Source organism: Pongo abelii, chromosome 18 (assembly GCF_028885655.2).
Source record: "Pongo abelii isolate AG06213 chromosome 18, NHGRI_mPonAbe1-v2.0_pri, whole genome shotgun sequence".
Lineage (NCBI taxonomy): Eukaryota > Metazoa > Chordata > Mammalia > Primates > Hominidae > Pongo > Pongo abelii.
Window position 1 is genome coordinate 24,137,139 of NC_072003.2, and position 20,725 is coordinate 24,157,863.

Genomic DNA, 20,725 nt, shown 5'->3' on the forward strand with positions numbered 1-20,725 from the left:
TAGAGACAGGGTTTCACCATGTTGGCCAGGCTGGTCTCAAACTCCTGACCTCAAGTGATCTGCCCACCTCGGCCTCCCAAAGTGTTGGGATATACGACATCTTGTATAATTCTGTTTCTGTGAAATTTCCAGAACAGACAAACGCATAGGGACGGAAGGCAGATTCGTGGTTGTTGGGGACCAGGGAGGAGGGGATTGGAGGGACAGCTGATGGGTATGGGGTTTCCACTGGGGTGTTGAAAAGTTCTGGAACTTGCAAGCACCGATGATTGTAGAATAGTGTGAACGAACGTAGCATCCCCGAGTTGTATACTTTAAAATGGTTTTACATTATTACACATATTTTACTACAACAAGAAATGTGAAAAGATGCATATGATGTGGAGGGTTTGAGACGTGGCACACACTCTGTAGTCCCCCACACAGCCCAGTGACACATTTCAGTTCTCCACCTGCCCCCAAAGTCTTCGAGTTTGCAACCCCTGTATCCAACGCATGCAGGTTTATCATTGAAACAGCAGGAACAGGCTGGGTACATGGCCGACGCCTGTAATCCCAGCACTTTGGGAGGCCGAAACAGCCCAATCACTTGAGGTCAGGAGTTCAAGACAAGCCTGGCCAACATGGTGAAATGCTGTCTATACTAAAAATACAAAAATTTAGCTGGGCGTGGTGGCGGGCACCTGTAATCCCACCTACCTGGCAGGCTGAGGCAGGAGACAATTGAACCTGGTAGGCAGAGGTTGCAGTGAGCTGAGGTCATGCTGCTACACTCAAGCCTGGGCAACTGAGCAAGACTCCGTCTCAGAAAAGGATGGAATGGAACGGAACAGAACGGAAAGGAAAGGAAAGGAAAAAAGGAAAGGAAAGGAAAAGAAACAGCAGCAACAGCGGCAGCAGCTGCGATCATTGCCTGAGCACGCAGCAGGTGGTGAGGCCCCTCACTGTTTTATGTCACCTGTTTTATGAGGCAGGAACGGCTACTCATGGGTCAACAATGTTGACTGAGCACCTGCTACATGCCAGGCCCCGTCTTAAACCTGGGGATACTACCCTGCACAAAACAGAAATGCCTGAGCCCGTGACGCTTAGGTGGCAGTGGTGGGCGGCAGACAGGACAAGGAGAAAGGCACTGTGCTTCCTTCCTGCACCCTCGGCAGTGAGAGCTTGAAGCCACCTGAGCTGAGCTGCACCCCAGCCCTGAGTTCCACGGTCCACTTGTCTCACGATGCCAGGACATGCCGACCACCAGTCCAGCTGCCCACTGACCCAGCTGCCCATGACAGAGGTGGGCTTGCAACCCTTGGGTCCCGGTTGATGTCTACCTGTGTTTGCAGATGGGACCACTCGATGACCGTCAGGTTGAGCTGATGCCCCTGGGAACTGGGAGTAGGTGCATGTCACCAGGGATGTGGGGGGTCTTGAAGGAGTGGGACCATGTGAGTATCTCCTGGCAGCGACCTCAGCCCCGGGCCACACCACAGGCAGCCCCTGTGAACAGGCTGTGCCAGCCCCCCTGGAGAGGCCCACCATGTACCACAACCATCCAGCCCAGGACAGAGACCCCATACCTCAAGAGGCTGCCCAGCGATGTCCCCTCGGCACCGTCCTAACAGCTGGGTGGGCGAGGCGTCTCCACTGCAGTTGACCTACAGAGACCAGTGGGTGGGAAGGGGCTGGCTTCTTCCCTGACCCCAGAGTGAACTGTCGTGGGTGCCAAGATCCCACTTGACCCCGCCGCCCTTTGGAGAAGCCACCGTGGGCAAATAACCCCAAAGAGAGGTTTGCACAGAGACTTGAGGGCGAAGCCACAGCATCATCATCAATGAAGGTAAACGGAGCTCCCAGCATGCGGGGCCTCCACGCCAGGCACGGTGCTAACTGAACCACAGAGTAACCATGGGGGGAGGTGGCAGATGAGGAAACTGAGTCACACAAGTCAGGGAAAGAGGAAGCACCTTGCGTGTGGTCACACAGTCAGTGATGGTGCAGCCTGGCTTCAGGCCAGGAGCGCTGCTCACTCACATTCCCTCTCCCACCATGGACGGTTTAGCCACCCTCAGGGACAGGCACCGAGGTGGTTTCCTGCTTTTCATTTCTGAGAACAATGAAGAAGACAGCTGCGGGTGTGGGGCTTCTCCAGGGTAGGGGCCCCGGGGAGGAACTGAGGGACCAGGCCCTCCACCATCTTCATTCTACCAGGCAGGGCCTTGTGCAGGCTGCACCTGGCCCACGTGGGCACCCAACCCACTCACCTCCAGCTGGGAGGGCAGGGTGCCCTGCAGCCCTGAGAGGCCGTGGTGCAGCCCCAGCACCAGCCCCTGGCGGCCACCCTCTGCCTTCCTCTCCAAGGCTGCGCGGAGCTGCTCGCCATCCATGTTCACAGTCAGCCCGGCCGCCAGACTGCGTCCCACACTCTGGGCAGAAGCAAAGCTGTTGGGTGTCCCTGGGACCCACTGTCCCCCGAGAGGGCCCAGGTGCAGCCCCCTCTTCACTCACCTGGAAGTGCCCATGGCTGTCTAAGGAGAAGGGGAGGCCCCAGTGCTTGAGGCTGGGCATGGTGTGGGTGTGACGGAGGCTGGCATGGAGCTGGAGGCCTGGGGACTCGGGGGTCAGGTCCTCCAGGCCAAGGGCAGCGTCTAGCTGACCCCCCGCGTTCCGCAGTGCCAGGCGTGCTGAGCAGTTGGAAGCCACGTGGGTGAGAAACAGGAGCATCCCTGCATTGGAGGGGAGTCCTGGGGGAAGAGGCCAGTGGGCAGGAGTGGGCAGAGCCCCAGAGACCACTCAGCCCAGTCCACTGCATTTAGTCAGGATGGGAACATGACAGGAGCCTGGCCAGCACACCTGCTCTCTAGAGAATCCCCTGAGCCCCACAGCTCCAGGTCCTACTGCCCCCAATATACCAGGTTAAACTATCTGAAACTGTCAACATTTCACAGAAATGGCGATTTAACGTGACCCAACCTCACAGCACAATTGCCACACGCAGTCGGTGTTAAGACCCATGTCCCCTTAGGATTTCCAGCTCCCCGAGGAAAGGGCCCAAATCTCAGAGGGAAACAGGGATCTGATCATGTGTCCTCCCTTGCTGCTGCACCTGGGGGCCCCTCCAGGCCTGGAGGGAACATCTGAGAAGCTTGAGCAGGGGCTGTTGGGATTATTTCATAGCTCTGGTCCCAGAGGGCATCCTTGGGGTCCTGGCTAGGCCAGGTGTCCACGCTGCACGAGCTGTCCCAGGGAATGGGGGGTGGGAGGCCTGGAGGGGGCTGGTGGCAGGGGCTGTCACCATCTGATTTGAAGCACGTCAATGCGGTAACAACTGGTGTCCCGAACCTGCATGTTCTGGCTGAATCACGGCCCCGGGAAGGAGACGCAGGTGTGCCAGGGAAGCCAGCAGGAAAAGAAATGAAGCTGGAATGTGAATCTGGGGGTTGGAGGCTCATTTATCCCCCCTGCCTTGGCTCCAGGACTTAAAAGTCTTGGAGGAAGAAGCTGTTCTGCCTGGACCACTCATACTACCTGCATCACTCAGCGTGCTGATATTGTGTGTCAGGCCACCCGTAAGCTGGCTGTGCCCGGGGCCCCAGGAGCAGGCGCCACCCAGAGCCAGGCTGGCCACGTGGGCCTGGATGCTGGCCTGGGCCCTCAGGTTCCTCGTCTGGACCTGCAGCCGGCCCTTCAGATGGAGCTCTCCAGGCAAGGCCTGGCTGCTGTTCTGGACGAGGACACAGGTCACGCTGTGCACGCTGGTGTCGTTCTCTGCCTTCTCATGCTTGTCCCGCAGGAGGAAGCCTAGCTCAGCTGAGTCAGCAGTGACCCTGAGGGTGCCTGCAGAGGATGGTAGAGAAGAACAGAGCAGGGGCGGCTCAGGGAAATGAGCTGCTTTGGAGAGGAGGGAAAAGAATTTGGGGGTAGGAAGTTGCTAGATTCACGATGTCGCACTTGTAACTCATGTCAGAAATGGCACATTTGTGAAATCCATCAAAGTACACCAGCTCCCTCCCAGGATACTCTGAAAATCAAGGGAGCTAATTCACAAAATAATTCAGAAAATCTGAATAGCTCTATATAAATATAGAGCTATATATTTATATACCTCTATACATTTTCCAAAAAACTCCCACAAAGAACGCTCCAGACGTCTTCGCTGGTAAAGTCGATCAGACGTTTAGGGAACATCACCACCAATCTCATACAAAGTCGTTCAGAAAAGAAAAGAGAATACTCGACTTGGTTTATGAAATTGGCATAAACCTCATACCAAACCTGACAAGAGCTTTGCAAAAAAGGAAAATTACAACCCAATAGTGCTATGAACAGACACCAACTTTCTTAACAAAGTATTAGAAAACCAAATTCAATTACATATAGAAGGAAAGAAAAATACATGAAAAAATGCAGGGAATCCCACTAAAGCAAGGTTGGTTTCACACTGAAGACCAATTTAATTCACTCTATTAACAAAATTAAAGTGAAAAACCCTATGAATATGTACTAGATTCAGAAAAGGCATTTGACTACATTCAACACCCATTCTTAAGAATAAAAACTGGCCAGGCGCGGTGGCTCATGCCTGTAATCCCAGCACTTTGGGAAGCTGAAGCAGGCAGATCACTTGAGGTCAGGAGTTTGAGACCAGCCTGGCCAACATGGTGAAACCCTGTGTCTACTAAGAATATAAAAATTAGCCAGGTGTGATGGCGCATGCCTGTAATCCCAGCTACTTGGGAGGCTAAAGCAGGAGAATCGCTTGAAACTGAGAGGCGGAGGTTGCAGGTTGCAGTGAGCAGAGATTGTACCACTGTACTCCAGTCTGGGAGACAGGGCAAGACTCTGTCTCTAAAAAACAAAAAAAACTCTGCAAAACCAATAGCAAACATTAAAATTATTCGTGGAAATTTTGAACATTTTCTTTGTAAGATTGAGAACAAGGTAAGAGTTTTTGCTCTTAGCATATTTATTCAACATCATATACTGTTATTTCTTAGCCACTGCAATAAGAAAAAAAAAACCTAAATGGCATAAAAATATCAGGCCAGGCTGGGTGCAGTGGCTCATACCTGTAATCCCAGTACTTTGGGAAGTTGAGGTAGGAGGATTGTTTAAGCTCAGGCATTCCAGACCAGCCTGGGCAACAACGGGAGACCCCGCCTCTAAAAAAAAAAATTATCTGGGCATGGTGGCATGTACCTGGAGTCCCAGCTACTTGGGAGGCTAAGGCAGGAGGATTGCTTGAGCCCAGGAGTTTGAGGCTGCAGTGAGCCACGATCATCCCACTGCACTTCAGTTTGAGCGACAGAACAAGACTTCAACTCAAAAAAAAAAAAAAAAAAGATATAAAAATCAAAATGGAAGAAAATATTCTATTCCAGAATATATAAAGAGTGTCTACAACTCAATAAAAGACAATTTAATAAATGGGTAAAAAAAAAAATTGATGTGACCTGTCTCAAAGGAAGCTACATGAACAAATAACACACATGAAGAAGTGCTTGGCCAGGCACGGTGGCTCACACCTATAATCCCAGCACTTTCGGAGGCCTAGGTGGGCAGGTCACCTGAGGTCAGGAGTTCAAGACCAGCCTGACCAACATGGAGAAACCCTATCTCTACTAATAATACAAAAAAAAATTAGCCAGACATGTTGATGCAGGCCTGTAATCCCAGCTACTCAGGAGGCTGAGGCACGAGAATTGCAGAGGTTGCAGTGAGCTGAGATGGCGCCATTGCACTCCAGCCTGGGCAACAAAAGCAAAACTCCATCTCAAAAAAAAAAAAAGAAAAAGAAAAAGTGCTCAACATCATTCATCAACAGGGAAATGCAAATTAAAGCCACAAGGAGAAACCACTAGACACTAATTTGATTATTTTTTTGAGACAGGGTCTCATTCTGTTGCCCAGGCTGGAATGCGGTGGCATAATCATGGCTCACTGTAATGTCAACCTCCCAGGCTCAAGCGATCCTCCCACCCCAGCCTCCATGTAGCTGGGACTATAGGCATGCATCACCATGCCCAGCTAATTTTTAAAAAATTTTTGTAGCGACAGAGTCTCCCTATGTTGCCTAGGCTAGTCTGAAACTCCCAGCCTCAAGTAACCTGCCCTCCTCAGACTCCCAAAATGCTGGGATTATAGGTGTGAGCCACTGCTCCCAGCTGAGATGTACACATTTCTTTTTATGTAAATTTTACATCAGAGGAAGGAAGAAAGGGAAGGAGACTAAGAGCAGGGAGAATTGTAAGCAAATTTTGAGCTTTAGTTCATGACGTGTGTGATAATCCATTTGGGTGTAAGGCATTCTGATGTCTACAACTCACTCTGAAAAGCATCAAAAATAACATAGATGGATGTGTTACAGGAAAGTGGTCTGGATCCAGACCCCAAGAGAGGCTTCTTGGATCTCCCACAAGAAAGAATTCAGGGCAAGTCCATGGTGCAAAGCAAAAGCAAGTTTATTAAGAAAGGAAAGGAATAAAGAATGGCTACTCCAGACAGAGCAGCCCTAAGGGCTACTGGTTGCCCATTACTATGGTTATTTCTTGATTATATGCTAAACTAGGGGTGGATTATTCATGCCTCCCCTTTGTGTTTGAGACTGAGTTTCGCTCTTGTTGCCCAGGCTGGAGTGCAGGGGCGTCATCTCTCACTGCAACCTCCACCTTCCAGGTTCAAGTGATTCACCTGCTTCAGCTTCCTGAGTAGCTGCGATTACAGGCATGTGCCACCACACCTGGCTAATTTTTTTTTGTATTTTTAGTAGAGATGGGGTTGCACCATGTTGGCCAGGCTAGTCTCGAATTCCTGATCTCAGGTGATCCACCTGCCTCAACCTCCCAAAGTGCTGAGATTACAGGCGTAAGCCACCGCGGCCGGCACAACCCTCCCCTTTTTAGACCATATGGGGTAACTTCCTGATGTTGCCATGGCATTTGTGAACGATCATGGCGCTGGTGGGAATGTAGTAATGAGAACGAACAGAGGACGCTCTCGTCGCCATCTTGGTTCTGGTGGGATGTCACCATCTTGGTTTTGGTGGGATTCAGCCAGCTTCTTTACGGAAACCTGTTTTATCAGCAAGGTCTTTATGACACGCTTCTTGTGCCGACCTCCTGTCTCATCCTGTGACTGAGTGCCTTAACCTCCTGGGAATGCAGCCCAGTAGGTCTCAGCCTCATTTTACCCAGCTCCTATTCAAGATGGGGTTGCTGTGGTTTACACACCTCTGACAGATGGACAGTGGATAGGGGATAAAGAAAATAACACAAAATGCAAACAATTATAACATTTAGGTTATAACTCACGTGCAATTCAACTTTTCTATATTCGTGAAACCTTGTTTGGGAAATGGGGAGGGGAGGGGGAGGAGCTGTCTTGTAGGGACTCCCAGGGGGGGAAACCAAGAAAAATCGGGCACTGAAATAATAATGATTATGACAGATTACTGAATAAAATAAGAATCCATGAGTCCCTACTGAGGTTAAGAAAGGAAGAAGGAGGGTGATATGGTTTGCACCTGTGTCCCCAGCAACTCTCATGTTGAATTGTAATCCCCAACGTCAGGGGTGGGGCCTGGTGGGAGGTGACTGGGTGACCTGGGAGCGGATTTCTCATAAACAATTTAGCAGCATCCCCTTGTACTGTCCTTTCGATAGTGAGATCTGGTTGTTTAAACTTGTGTAGCAGCTCCCCCCTCTTTCTCTTAATCCTGCTCTGGCCCTGTGACGTGCTGGCAGAGAAGAAGATGTACCATGCTTCCAGTACAGCCTGCAGAACTATGAGCCAACGTCTTTATAAATTACCTACTCTCAGGATGTGATAGCATTGCAAGGACAGACTAATACAGAAGGGAAGGGAAGGGCAAAGGGAGTAAGCAGGGAGAGCATTCTCCCTAAGCAATGAATTATTATTATTTTTTGAGACAGAGTCTCACTCTATCACCCAGGATGGAGCCCAGTGGTGTGATCTTGGCTCACTGCAACCTCTGCCTCCTGTGTTCGAGTGATTCTCATGCCTCAGCCTCCTGAGGAGCTGGAACTAAAGGTGTGCACCGCCACCCTGGCTAATTTTTGTATTTTCAGTAGCGACGGGGTTTCACCATGTTGGCCAGGCTGGTCTTGAACTCCTGGCCTCAAGTGATCTGCCTGCCTCAGCCTCCCAAAGTGCTGGGATTATAGGCGTGAGCCACCATGCCTGGCCTGTAAGCAATAAATTAAAAAAAAAATTAGAAAAATCCCCATTTGGCAATCATAACAGTAACAGACTCAGACAAGCATCATCAGTGGATGCTAAAACTACGAGGGTCACAATTCGATGAGAACATAGAATACTTACATGACTTCTAAGTATCTCCCCCCAATTACTTATTAATTACAAAGGAAATAACTAAAAGCTTTACAGGCAAGGAACCTGGCAACCCCAGCTTAATCAAGAGATCAAAGCTAATGTCACCAACGTTGGACAAACAGACAGAAGGTGCCACCTGACAGGAGGCTGCCTCATTTCTGTGGTGTCCTACCAACAGCCTTTCTACCAACAGACAGAGGGCTGTTTCACAACATGACTGCCCTGTACCCTTCAAAATGTAAATAACTGTCAGGCGCGGTGGCTCACACCTGTAATCCCAGCACTTTGGGAGCGGAGGCAGATCGATCACTTGAGGCCAGGAGTTTGAGACCAGCCTGGTCAACATGGTGAAACCCCGTCTCTATTAAAAACACAAAAAAAATTAGCCAGGTGTGATGCTGTGTTCCTGCAATCCCAGCTACTCCGGAGGCTGAGGCAGCAGAATCGCTTGAACCTGGGAGGCGGAGGTTGCAGTGAGCTGAGATTGCTCCATTGCACTCCAGCCTGGGGGACAAGAGCAAAACTCAGTCTCAAAAAAGAAAATGAAAAAAAAGAATTATCATGTCTGCAATCTAGGAAAACACAATTCAGGAATAAAATAATATGTTAAATATACGTACACATAGAGAGAATATGAATATGAGAATGATAAAGGAAATGTAAAATGTTAGTAACTGATTAATCTGGGCAAAGGGCCTGTGCGATTCTTTGCACTGTTCTTGCAACTTTTCTACAAGCCTAGTGTTACGTCAAAATAAAAGGTATTCCAAAAAAATATGCTTGGGAAACCCTGCACCCAACTCTCCCTCCTGGAGATATACAATGTCCATTAGCGTGTTAAAGGCTCTGACAAGTCCTGCATAAGGGACCCTATTCAGTTTTTAGTGAGCAGATTTTCTTTGTCAGAATGCATGTTCATTTCACACAAAGGGGAATCATCCATATCCCTTTATCTAAACCTGTGGACATGCCAGTGTGAGATGCTGGAGTTGGAGCATCACTGGACTTGGGTGGAACTGAATCTACCTTGCAGTTTCATAGAAAGTGCTTGCCACTGCCCGCATGGCGTTCCCCAGGCCCTCACCCTCTTGAATCGTCTCCTTCTGCTTCAGCCTTCCTGTGAGTGTCAGGAGGCGGGGCATCGTTGCCCAGCCAGCCACCGTGTGCCGGGTTTGGCTCTGGAAGGTCAGAATCCGGCCTCCCCTCCATTCCTCTGATGCCCTGAGGAGCAGCTGTGCTGTGTTCTGGTCCAGCAGTGCCTTGGAAAACAGCCAAATCCTAGGCAGTGAAGTAAGGGGGTTAAGATCATGGGCTTTGCAGTCAGGAAAACCTGGGTTCCAATCTCAATGATGCTGCCCACTAACAGGATGACCTGGGACAAGGACATAACCTCTCTGAGCATCAGTTTCTCCTTCTGCAAAGCGGAGAATAAAGTGGACATACTGATATCGAGCTTTTTTTTCTATTTTAATTTTTTTCCTAGGAGACAGAGTGACTCTGTCACCCAGGCTGGAATACAGTGGCACGATCTCAGCTCACTGCAACCTCCGCCTCCTGGGTTCAAGCGATTCTCCTGTCTCAGCCTCCTGAGTAGCTGGGATTGCAGGGACCCGCCACAACAGCTGGCTAGTTTTTGTATTTTTAGTAGAGATGGGGTTTCACCACATTGCCCAGGCTGGTCTCGAACTCCTGACCTCAGGTGATCTGCCCGCCTTGGTCTCCCAAAGTGCTGAGATTACAGGCATGAGCTGCTGTGCCTGGCCTTGAACTGATATTGATATTGATACTGACAGGTACTCAACCAGGTATGAAACAGTGTGTTTGCTCCTATGGCCAGCTCTTCCCATACTCTCCTGCAAGGTGACTTTGCCACTCCTGCATTAACATGTGAGATCTATGTCCTCTCCCTTTGAATCAGGGCTGGCCTTGTGACCTACGTTTTGGTCAGTAGAATGTGGCAGAAATGACGCTGCAGAACTTTCAAGATTGGGCCCTAAGATCTGCAACTTTCACCTTCTCATGTGAATGCTGCCTCTTGGAACCCAGCCACCTGGTAAGAAGTCTGACCAGCCTGAGACCGCCATGATGTGAGGAGGCCCAAGCAGCCACTTGAAAAGAGAGAGGGGGGTGCACATGGAAGAGCACCGAGGTGCCAGACATGCAAAGGAAGACTTCCTGGACTTCCCAGTCCACCCCCGTCCTCAGCCCATGCACACATCTGGCTGGGAACTGACTCAGCTGAAGGCTGATGTCAGCCAAGAGTCCCAGAGAATGACCACTGCCAAAGCCACACAGAACAGAACTGCCTAAGCCTTGTGTAAGTTCCTGACTCACAGAATCATGAGCAAACAAAATGGCTGTTCTTTAATCTCTGTGCTTTGGAGTAGCTTGTTATACAGCAACATCTAACCAACACACTCTGCCATGCACTGTGCACTTTAGACACATTGTCTGACTCCTTACAAAAGCCCTGTGAGTTTTGAGAATATTATGATCCCTAATACACAGATGAGGAAACAGGTAGAGAGAGAGTAATATGCCCAAAGCTCAAATAAGCAGTTAGCAGTACCTAAAGCATAGGGTTGTTTAGAATTAAACGAACTTCGGAATATAAGGTTCCTGCTCCAGGGTCATAATGAGTGATTGACAAATATGAGAAAAGGAACAGCCCCAAGAAGCTTGCTGGTAAACTTGCTGGAAAATTGGGGCAGGGGACACAGTTCCTGTCATCACACAGTGAGTTCCTACATGACACCATTGGAGAGACTTCCCTTGACCTTCACCACCAGGAACAAGATCAGCCATGCATTTCATGGTACACAGCTGTGGACTGTGTGTGTGCACTTCCTGAGGGCCACTGCAAATACTACTACTTGTTGGTTTCTCTCTTTGCATTGGCTGCTAGGAAGCTCAGAGCCAAATCTTCAGCTGAGCTCTAAATAACACAGAGGAACTCATGGCATGAATTTTGTTTACTGAAACTACTTTGAGTAGCTTCCCATTTTTCCTATTTTTCTTTTCCCTTCCCCCTAGCTTCCTCGTGTATCTTTTTAAAATCTAGAACAAGGGTTGGAAAACTACAGCTTGTGGGCCAAAGTTGGCCCACCCCTTGTTTTTATAAATAAAGTTTTATTGGAGCACAATCATGCCCATTATTTATGAATTGTCTACGACGCTCTTGTGTCGCAGTGGCAGGGTTGAGTAGTTGCAACAGAGACCATATGGCCCACAAAGCTGAAAATATTTACCATCTGGCCTTTTACTGAGAGTTTGCCAACTCCTGACCTAGAACAAGGTACATTTTAATAATTTGCCTCAAATCCTTTTCAGACTGGGGATAAGGATGGGCAGGTGGACAGGTGAATGGACAGACAGCTGTGGTGACAATTCTGAGGACAAGGTTATCTAGGACCATGCCCACAGCCCAGGTCTCCTTAAATCCATGCCAAGGCTGCAACAAACATGGGATTGCAGAGGAAATATTTAGTGGAGACCCAGTTTGTACCAGAATGTGCAGTACTCAAAATAGCAGAATATTGTGATGTAATAGGAAATATATATTTGGTCTCTGCCCCTAATCCTTGACACAGAGCTCCTAATCCCTTGGAACTAGGGAGTCTCTTTTCTTGATAGGAGCATCTTTGGTTCTAATGAGGTGACTCTTGGTGGGTTCCTGGACAGGAACTGGTCAACAGAAAGATCAAGCCATGATTAGAGGTTGGAACTTTCAGCCCCACATCCCATCCTCTGAGAAGGGGAGAGGGGCTGGAGATTGAGTTAATAAGCGGTCATGCCTGCATGATGAAGCCACCATAGAAATCCCTGAACCATGGGGTTCACAGAGAGCTTCTGGGCTGAACACACAGAGGGTGGTGAGCCCGGAGAGGGCAGGGAAGCCCAGCACCCCTTGCCCCATACCTTGCCCTAAGCGTCTCTTCCATCTGGCTGTTCTCAAATCATATCCTCTATAATCAATGAATAAATATACGTAAAATGTTTCCCTGAGTTCTGTGAGCCATTTTTACGAATGATCAGACACAAGATGGGAGGAGGTTATGGGGACCTCCAAGTTACAGCCAGTTGGTCAGGAGGCAGTGGAAGGCTCAGAAGCAGAGGGAGGACAGGAAGAGTCTATAGGAACCTCAGTGAGGGGGAGGATCCCTCCTCCAGGAAGCCCTCCCGAGCCACTCCAGCTCTTGAGCGCTCACCAAGCACAGTGGGCAGCAGAACCTAGGTTCTTCCATTGTTATGAGAGCATTCATGGTATATAACACAAAGAATTATAATAGTCTATAAGTAATAATGTATAATAATGTATAAAGGGTGGCTCATGCCTGTAGTCCTGGCACGTTGGGACGCTAAGGCTGGAAAATTGCTTCAGGCCAGGAGTTCAAGACCAGCCTGAGCAACATAGCAAGACCCTGTTCCTACAAAAAAAGTACAAAAATTAGCCAGGTGTGGTGGTAAGCCTGTAGTTCCAGCTACTAGAGAGGCTGAGGGGAATGGTGTCTAAAGTTGGGGGCAGTCTTGCAAACTTAACCTGTGGGGTCTGATGCTACCTCCAGGTATATAGAGTCAGAACTGAGATAATTTGTAGGACACCGAGTTAGTGTCCACCAGAGAATTGCTTGATGGGGAAAAAGACCCCCTTGCTCCTGGCCACAGAATTATCCTGTACTGAGCATTAAGAGGATAGGAGCAGAAAAGAGTTTGATTTTTCTGATTACACCTGCAGCAAAGATGGTAGCCAGCTATTGAGCATGCTCACTGGCCCTGGCTTTAGGAACTCACATGCAGAGCTCAGTTCATCCTTAGGACAACCCTAAGAGGCAGGTGGAGAAACTGAGGCACAGAAGGGAGAGTGGTCCCAGAGGCAGCAGTGGCCGAGTTGGGACTTGAACCCAAGTGGTCACCCTGGACCCTAGGCTCCTGAGCACCCCACCATAGTGGACACATGAGTAGGTAAATATATACTCAGACATGAGACCAGATGGAGATGCACGTTCCTTGGGATCACTAGTGATTTTTGTTTCATTCCTTTTTATGTGATTATTATTATTACTATTTTAGAGTCAGGCTCATTTCACTGTCACCCAGGCTGGGCTGCAATGCTGCAATCATAGCTTGCTGCAGCCTCCAACTCCCAAGCTCAAGCAATCCTCTCACCTTAGCTTCCCGAGTAGCTGGGACTACAGGTGCATGCCACCACACCTGGCTATTTTTTTAAAAAAATTTTGTACAGATAGGGTCTATGTTGTCCAGACTGGTCTTGAATTCCTGAGCTCAAGCAATCCTTCCACCTCAGCCTCCTGAGTAGCTAGGACTACAGGTACACCCCCCACCACACCTGGCTAATTTTTTTTTATTTTTTGGAGAGACGGGGTCTTGCTATGTTGTGCAAGCTGCTCTTGAACTCCTGAACTCAAGCAATCCTCCTGCCTCGGCCTCCCAAAGCCCTGGGGTGTGACTCAAGGTGCCCAGCCCTTTATACATTATCCTTTAAGCCATCTACAATGAACACTCTCATAACAATTCAAAAAAGAAATAAAGGGTAAAAGTGAAAAACTGAATGCCACCTGCTTTTCATGTCCTCAGTGGCACCAATGGGGCTGACTTGGGTGTGGTCTCAGAGGGACAGAAGAGGGGCCTCTGAGTGAGGATTTCCCATGTCCCAGGACACCAGCCTTTTGGCCTCTGTGGTGTCCCTGCCTCCTTGCAGGCCACCTGGGGACCATTACCTTGCTGGGGTGATCTTTCCATACAGCTGCAGCCGAACAGCCCTGGGGGCACTGAGGACAGCCTGGTGGAGAAGGACACTCACACCCCAGCCCCGGCTGCTCCTCCGAGTGTCCTGGCTGGCGTTGACCTCCAGCAGAACCAGCTCCCGGCCAGACATATGCACAGATAGACACCCATTGAGGCTGCGCACTCTGTAGCGCCCGGCAACTGCCTGCACCTGCGGGGAGGCAGGGGAGGGACAGGAAGGGTCTATGGGATCCTGGGTGTGGGGGAGGGCTGCCTCCTTCTCCAGGAAGCCCTCCTGAGCCACTCCAACTTTGAGCACTCACCAATCATGGTAGACAGCACACAATTAGTAGGCAAAACGAGACAGAGGGAGGAATGGAGGAGATAGCCTACCCTGGCTCCAGCTCCTGGCCCAGGGGTACAGTCCCATCTTGTTCTTTCCACCACATGTGAAACGGGAGTTCTTATTGTACAAATGGGGAAACTGAGGCACTGAAAGCGTCGCATATGCCACCTGAGTCTGCCTAGCTCTAAAACTCATGCTGGTGCCTGAAGAGGGCTGGTAGGGGAAGCAGAGGACATCTTTGCAACTCCTCCACAGAAAAGGAGGCCCCATAGACTGCACCACGGGAACCAAAGGACCCAGAACTTCTGGGGTTCAAAGAGGATGGTATCTGGGTACCCAAGTGGTCAGGCTGGGGTGAACATGCAGCTAGCCCCAACAAGGGTACTGAAGGGAGCAGTGGAGGGGAGCAGTGGAGGGTGGGAGCAGAGAGGCCCAAGACTCCACCAGCTCCAAGGGACCTGAGCCTCCCCCTTTACTGATCTGGGCCTCAGTTTCCTCATCTGCAAAGCAGGTTTAGCCCCATGGTTCTCAATCCAGCCTGTGCATTACAATCACAGGAAAAGTTTTGTTTTTGTTTTTTGTCTTTTCTTTTCTGAGACAGAGTCTCGCTGTGTCACCCAGGATGGAGTGCAGTGGCGCGATCTCGGCTCACTGCAACCTCTGTCTCCCAGGTTCAAGCGATTCTCCTGCCTCAGCCTCCCGAGTAGCTGGGATTACAAGCGCCCACCACCATGCCCAGCTAATTTTTTTTTTTTTGTATTTTTAGTAGAGATGGTGTTTCACCATGTTTCCCAGGGTGGTCTCGAACTCCTGACCTCAGGTGATCTGTCTGCCTCGACCTCCCAAAGTGCTGGCATTACAGGTGTGAGCCACCATGCCTGGCCTGGAAAGGTTTTAAAAGAATGCCTGGTGCCTCCATAGATGAACTGCTGAATAAAACATGATACACCCAGACAATGGAATATTATCTAGTGCTAATATAAAATGAGCTATTAAGCTGAAAAAGACATGGAGGAAACTTAAATGTATGTTACTAAGTGAAAGAAGTCCATCTGAAAAGGCTGCATACTGTATTCCAACTCTATGACATTCTGGAAAAAGGCAAAACCAGACACTAAGAAGATCAGTGGTTGCCAGGGGGTGGAGTGTAGGAGGAGGGATGAAAAGGTAGAACCCAGAGGATTTTTTAGGGCAGGGAAACTGTTCTGAATGATGCCGTAACGGCAGATCCATGACATTATATGAATCTGTCAAAATCCATAGACTGGCAGGGCATGATGACTCACACCTGTAACCCCAGCACTTTGGAGACCAAGGCAGGAGGATTGCTGAAGGCCAAGAGTTGAGACCAGCCTGAGCAACAGAGCAATACCCGCATCTCCACAAAAAATTAAAACATTAGCTGAGCGTGGTGGCGTGCACCTGTAGTCCCAGCTACTCAGAAGGCTCTGGTGAAAGGATGGCTGGAGCCTGGGAGGGGGAGGCTGCAGTGAGCCATGATCATGTCACTGCTCTCCAGCCTGGGTGACAGAGTAAGACCGTGTCTTAAAAATTAAACTTAAAATTAATGTTTGAGCTGGGCACAGTAGCTCACACCAGTAATCCGAGCACTTTGGAAGGCCGGGGGCAGGCGGATCATTTGAGGTCAGCAGCTCAAGACCGGCCTGGCCAACGTAGCAAAATCCCATCTCTACTAAAAATACAAAAAATTAGCTGGGTGTGGTGGCACATGCCTGTAATCCCAGCTACTTGGGAGGCGGAGGCACTAGAATCGCTTGAACCCGGGAGGCAGAGGTTGCAGTGAGCCGAGATCATGCCACGGCACTCCAGCTTGGGTGACAGAGCGAGACTCGGTCTCAAAAAATACTAATGATAATAATGTTTGCACTCATTAGATGACCCAGCATCCAAGCTTCCAGGGTAACCCACCCCCACTCCCCGATGAGTTCGGGGGATCGATCACATGGGTTCTGAAACCAGAATGCCTGGGTTCCCACCCAAGATGTTCCACTGGTAAGCTCCATGATCTTGGGCAAGTCATACCACCTCTCTAAATCTCAGAGCCTCACCCACAAAATGGTACAACAGTGCTCCACACCCCCAACAACAGCATCATGAGGCAACCATGAGATAATCCACAAAGAGGGTTTAGAACAGAGCCTGCCACGCAATCATTCCACAGACATCAGCTCCTGGAACAAATGGTTAATATGATGACATTTCCTCCAATCTAAGATGCCAGCAGCTCTCAAATGGGCCGTGATCTCAGGGAACTCCACAAAAGCAAAAGGTTGCTAGTGAAACGGCGACCTGTGTCAATGTGAAGCTACAGACTGACTTCAGGGACATCAACCTGTGAAAGCTCATGCCTCTAAGAATAAGCAGTTCCCTCCATTCAGCCATTCAGAGCCATTCTCGGGCTCCATTCAACTTTCTAAAACCCAATACACAGGGAATGAACAGCAGGTGTTTAAAAAAATGCTATCAGGGCTAGGGGCAGTGGCTCATGCCTATAATCCCAGCACCTTGGGAGGCCAAGGGAAGAGGGTCGCTTGAGCCCAGGAGCTCAAGGCCAGGCTGGGCAACATAGCGAGACCCTGTCTCTGCCAAAAAAAAAAAAAGTACAAAAATTAGCTGGGTGTTGTGGCACGTGCCTGTGGTACCAGCTACTCAGGAGGCTGAGGTGGGAGGACTGCTTGACCCCAGGTAGTCAAGGCTGAAGTGAGCCGTGATTATGCCACTGCACTTCAGCCCAGCCAACAGAGTGAGATCCTGTCTCAAAAGAAATTTTAAAATGCTATCAGGCTAGGTGCAGTGGCTCATGCCTGTAATCTTAGCACTTTGGAAGGTTGAAGCAGAAAGACAGCTTGGGGCCAAGAGTTTAAAACCAGCCTGGGCAACATAGTGAGACCCCACCTCTAATTTTTTTTATTGCTATCAAATTAAAGGTCTGCCCCACGTCTTCTGAGGGCCTCATCCCTGTCAGGATTTCCTGTTTACACCTCCACATCCTTGAATTAGCCACCCCCTAATTCCTGTGCACACACCATGCACAGCCTGCTCAATGAAGCCACAAATTTGGTGGGGGGACAGGGCTCCCACCTGGATGTCTTTCTCTACCTCCAAAATACCCGGGTCAACAAAGCCCTCTTGAAGGATTACACGGCTTCTCCCAAGCCCAAATACAGGGCAGAGTTTGAAGGAAAACTCTGTTTCTGTCCATTTTCAAGAGTGAAATACGATCCTTCACCCCCTTCAGCCTAGACCATCACTTCCAAATGATGGATGTGGAAACCTCCCTGCCATCTGTTCTTGATTCTGCAGGGGCTGTTTGGCTAAGCACAACATTGCAAGTGTGGCCTCCCTCCCTCGGTCCCCCATCCTGCCTTCCTTCCGCCCATCTCCCAGTAGGCCAGCTGCTCAGAGACAACCCTTGGCAGGCGAGTCAAGGTCATCTCCAAGGGAGCAACGTCCATACCTGGAAGTTTGGAGGAAGTGTTGGTCCGTGGGGATGCGTGAGCCGGAAGAGAAATGCAAAGTCGGAGTCAGATCCATTCAGCTGGACCGAGGCCTGTTGCAGGGAGAGTTGAAGAGCGGTCAGAGGGAACAGAGAGAGAGATGCAGAACCCTAGGAGGTGGCTACTGGGCAAATGCATCCCAGAATATTCCCAAAGCTCAAACCAGAAACTTCTGTCCTCCCTCAATGTTCTTCAGCCCTCAGTCTTACTCAGGCTGTGCTACAGTAAAAGGTTGCTTAGGAAGTGACGTCTTGGATGGGGGGCTGGGAAGACCACTCTGGGACCCCCTACTCCCTGCCATGGTGCCTGCTCATGCCTCCCACAGCCACACCACCTTCTACTTGACCGTGACCGTGAACCAGGCACTGTGCTACCAGGTTCACAATGACCGCCTCATTTAATCCTCAACACTGCTTTGCTGGGTTGCTGTTACCATCCCATTTCTCAGCTAGCAAAACTGAGGCTCAGTGGGATTCAGTAATTCACCCAAGGTTACACAGCTCGTTAACAGTGGAACTGGGAATTGAACTTGAACTTATATAACACTAAAAGCCCACTAGATTGAAAGCTCCTCAGAGACGGGAACAGAGATGGGGACAGAGTCACCCAGCAGAGATACAACCCATCCATGCTGAATGAATGCACATGAATGAACACGTCCATGGATGAACAAATGAACAGCCCTGAATGAGTAAATATACCTACAATGGCCGCTATATATTCACCAAACTGCATTTCCTTTTCTTCCTGGACTTATAGCTAAAACTACATTTCCCAGCCTCCCTTGCAGCTAGGTGGGATCATGTGATGAGAACCCAGGCAGGAATGACCTTTCTACTTATGGGTCTGGCCCATAAAAACCTCCTGCCTAATTCTCCACTCTCTGTCCCTCCATCTGCCTGCCAGGGCAGAGCCACAAGGTGGGGAGGCCTGGATCCTGAGAGACTGCATGGAGCAGAGCCAGGCTGAACTGCACATGAACATTGGCCTTTCACAAAGAGCCAAACATTTGTTTACAACAACAGTCCATGCATCCTGACTAATCACACACACACTGCCAAAATAAGGGCTGTGCTGTTGGCTCCCCAGGGTCATGTCTCCTGCCACCTCCTCAGACATCTCATACAGGGCACCTTCACTAAAGGTTATTAAGACCCAGCCTCCCTCGGCAAGGGAGCAGGACTCAGTCTCCTGACCTGGGATGTGACGTTGTGGTTGACGGCAGCTCGTGCATCCATGCCAAAGTTGAATGTTCCTTGGGGACTCTGTCTAAAGATGATGCCCCCATCCAAGCTCAGGGCCTGGGGGAAGATCAGCTGGGAAGAAACAGACAACACCCTTGACTTCCGCTAACAGCCAAGCTGTGTGTGGAGGGCACAAACCAGGGTCTGCCCAACCTGGGGACCCGTACCTGGTAGGAATGGGCCAAGTCCAGGGCCACGCTGTGCTGGATTTCCCCACGCTGAGATATGTCATGAAGCAAACCCTTCAAGTGCAGGACAACTTTCCGGTTGACTTTCAAAGTGGCCTCGACCTCCCTGTTCTTAGCCTGGGTGTGTGAGAACCAGAGGCACTGAGAGAGGTCTCGTCCCATCTCTACGTGCCTGCAGAAGCCACCCTGGGAATCCAGTGGTCAGAAGAAAGTGGTCCAAAAATTGATGGGTTATGGAGCAGTCTATACTCTTCTACTTATAGGGCAGGAAGTGGGGTTGGGTACACAGGAATGGTAAACTCCAGTGCCTAAAGGTAAGATTAGCAGGGTGGGCTTGATGGAACAAATGTGATTGTGTCTTGTTCAAAGAAAGTGCCTTGGGAGTAGTCTATTTGTTCATTGCCGTATTCCTAATACTTAGCACAGGTTTTAGCATGTAGCAGGTGCTCAATAAATATTTGGACAAATGCAGAATCACTAGTTACAACCTGAAACCCCAAGGTCAAAGCTGTGCTAGAGTGAAAGAATGAGTAATTCATAGTGGAGCTGGCAGAAGAACACTCATCCCACAATGACATCCATGTCCTCATCACTGGAACCTGTCAATATGGGACCTTTCATGGCAAAAGAGACTTTGCAGTGTGACTGGATTGAAGATCTTGACAGGAGGAGGTTATCCGGGTGGCCCTAAAGTAATCACAGGGATCCTATGAGAGGGAGGCAGGAGGGTCAGAGTCACACAGAGCCTGGAAGATGCCACGCTGTTGGCTTTGAAGGTGGAAGAAGGGGCCATGAGCCAAGGCATGCAGGCAGCTTCCACAAGCTGGAAAAGGAAAGGAAATGGACTCTCCTCTGGAGCCTCCAGAAGGAACACAGCCCTGCTAACACCTTGATTTTAGCCATGTGAGATCCATTTTCGGCTTCTGAATTCCAAAACTGTAAAATCTGTGGCGTTTTAAACCACTAAGATTGCAGCGATTTGTTATGGCAGCCACAGCAAACTAATACACAATTACTCCATCATTTATTCACTCAACAACCATTTAGCTTCTGCCACAGGCCAAGTACACAGTAGCACGTTGCCATCTTTTCCTACCCGTGTTGACTTAGAAGTTAAAAATGCCTGCCAAGGAGCTTTATCATTGCAGTGCATCTTTAAAGGGTGCTCGGCTTTACTTTAGAACCAAGATGGAGGAAGGGAAATAAGGGTCCAAGAGGGGAGAAAAATGTATGTCATTAAACAGCTTATTTTATTTTATTTTATTTTATATTTTATTTTATTTTAGAGACAGTCTCGCTCTGTCACCCAGGCTGGAGTGCAGTGGCATGATCTCGGCTCAC

The 20,725-nt window shown here is 49.5% G+C and overlaps 1 protein-coding gene across 1 annotated transcript in view; it reads right to left on the bottom strand.

The window, feature by feature from the left end:
* The window catches only part of LOC129050720 (uncharacterized), a 154,466-nt gene that overhangs the window by 48,399 nt on the left and 85,342 nt on the right, over positions 1 to 20,725 (bottom strand). Inside the window, 9 exon segments of the mRNA XM_054533625.1 lie at positions 1,572 to 1,649; positions 2,256 to 2,417; positions 2,500 to 2,735; positions 3,520 to 3,828; positions 9,428 to 9,621; positions 14,082 to 14,299; positions 17,913 to 18,005; positions 19,149 to 19,268; positions 19,364 to 19,501. Of these exon segments, the coding sequence (XP_054389600.1) occupies positions 1,572 to 1,649; positions 2,256 to 2,417; positions 2,500 to 2,735; positions 3,520 to 3,828; positions 9,428 to 9,621; positions 14,082 to 14,299; positions 17,913 to 18,005; positions 19,149 to 19,268; positions 19,364 to 19,501 (1,548 nt within the window).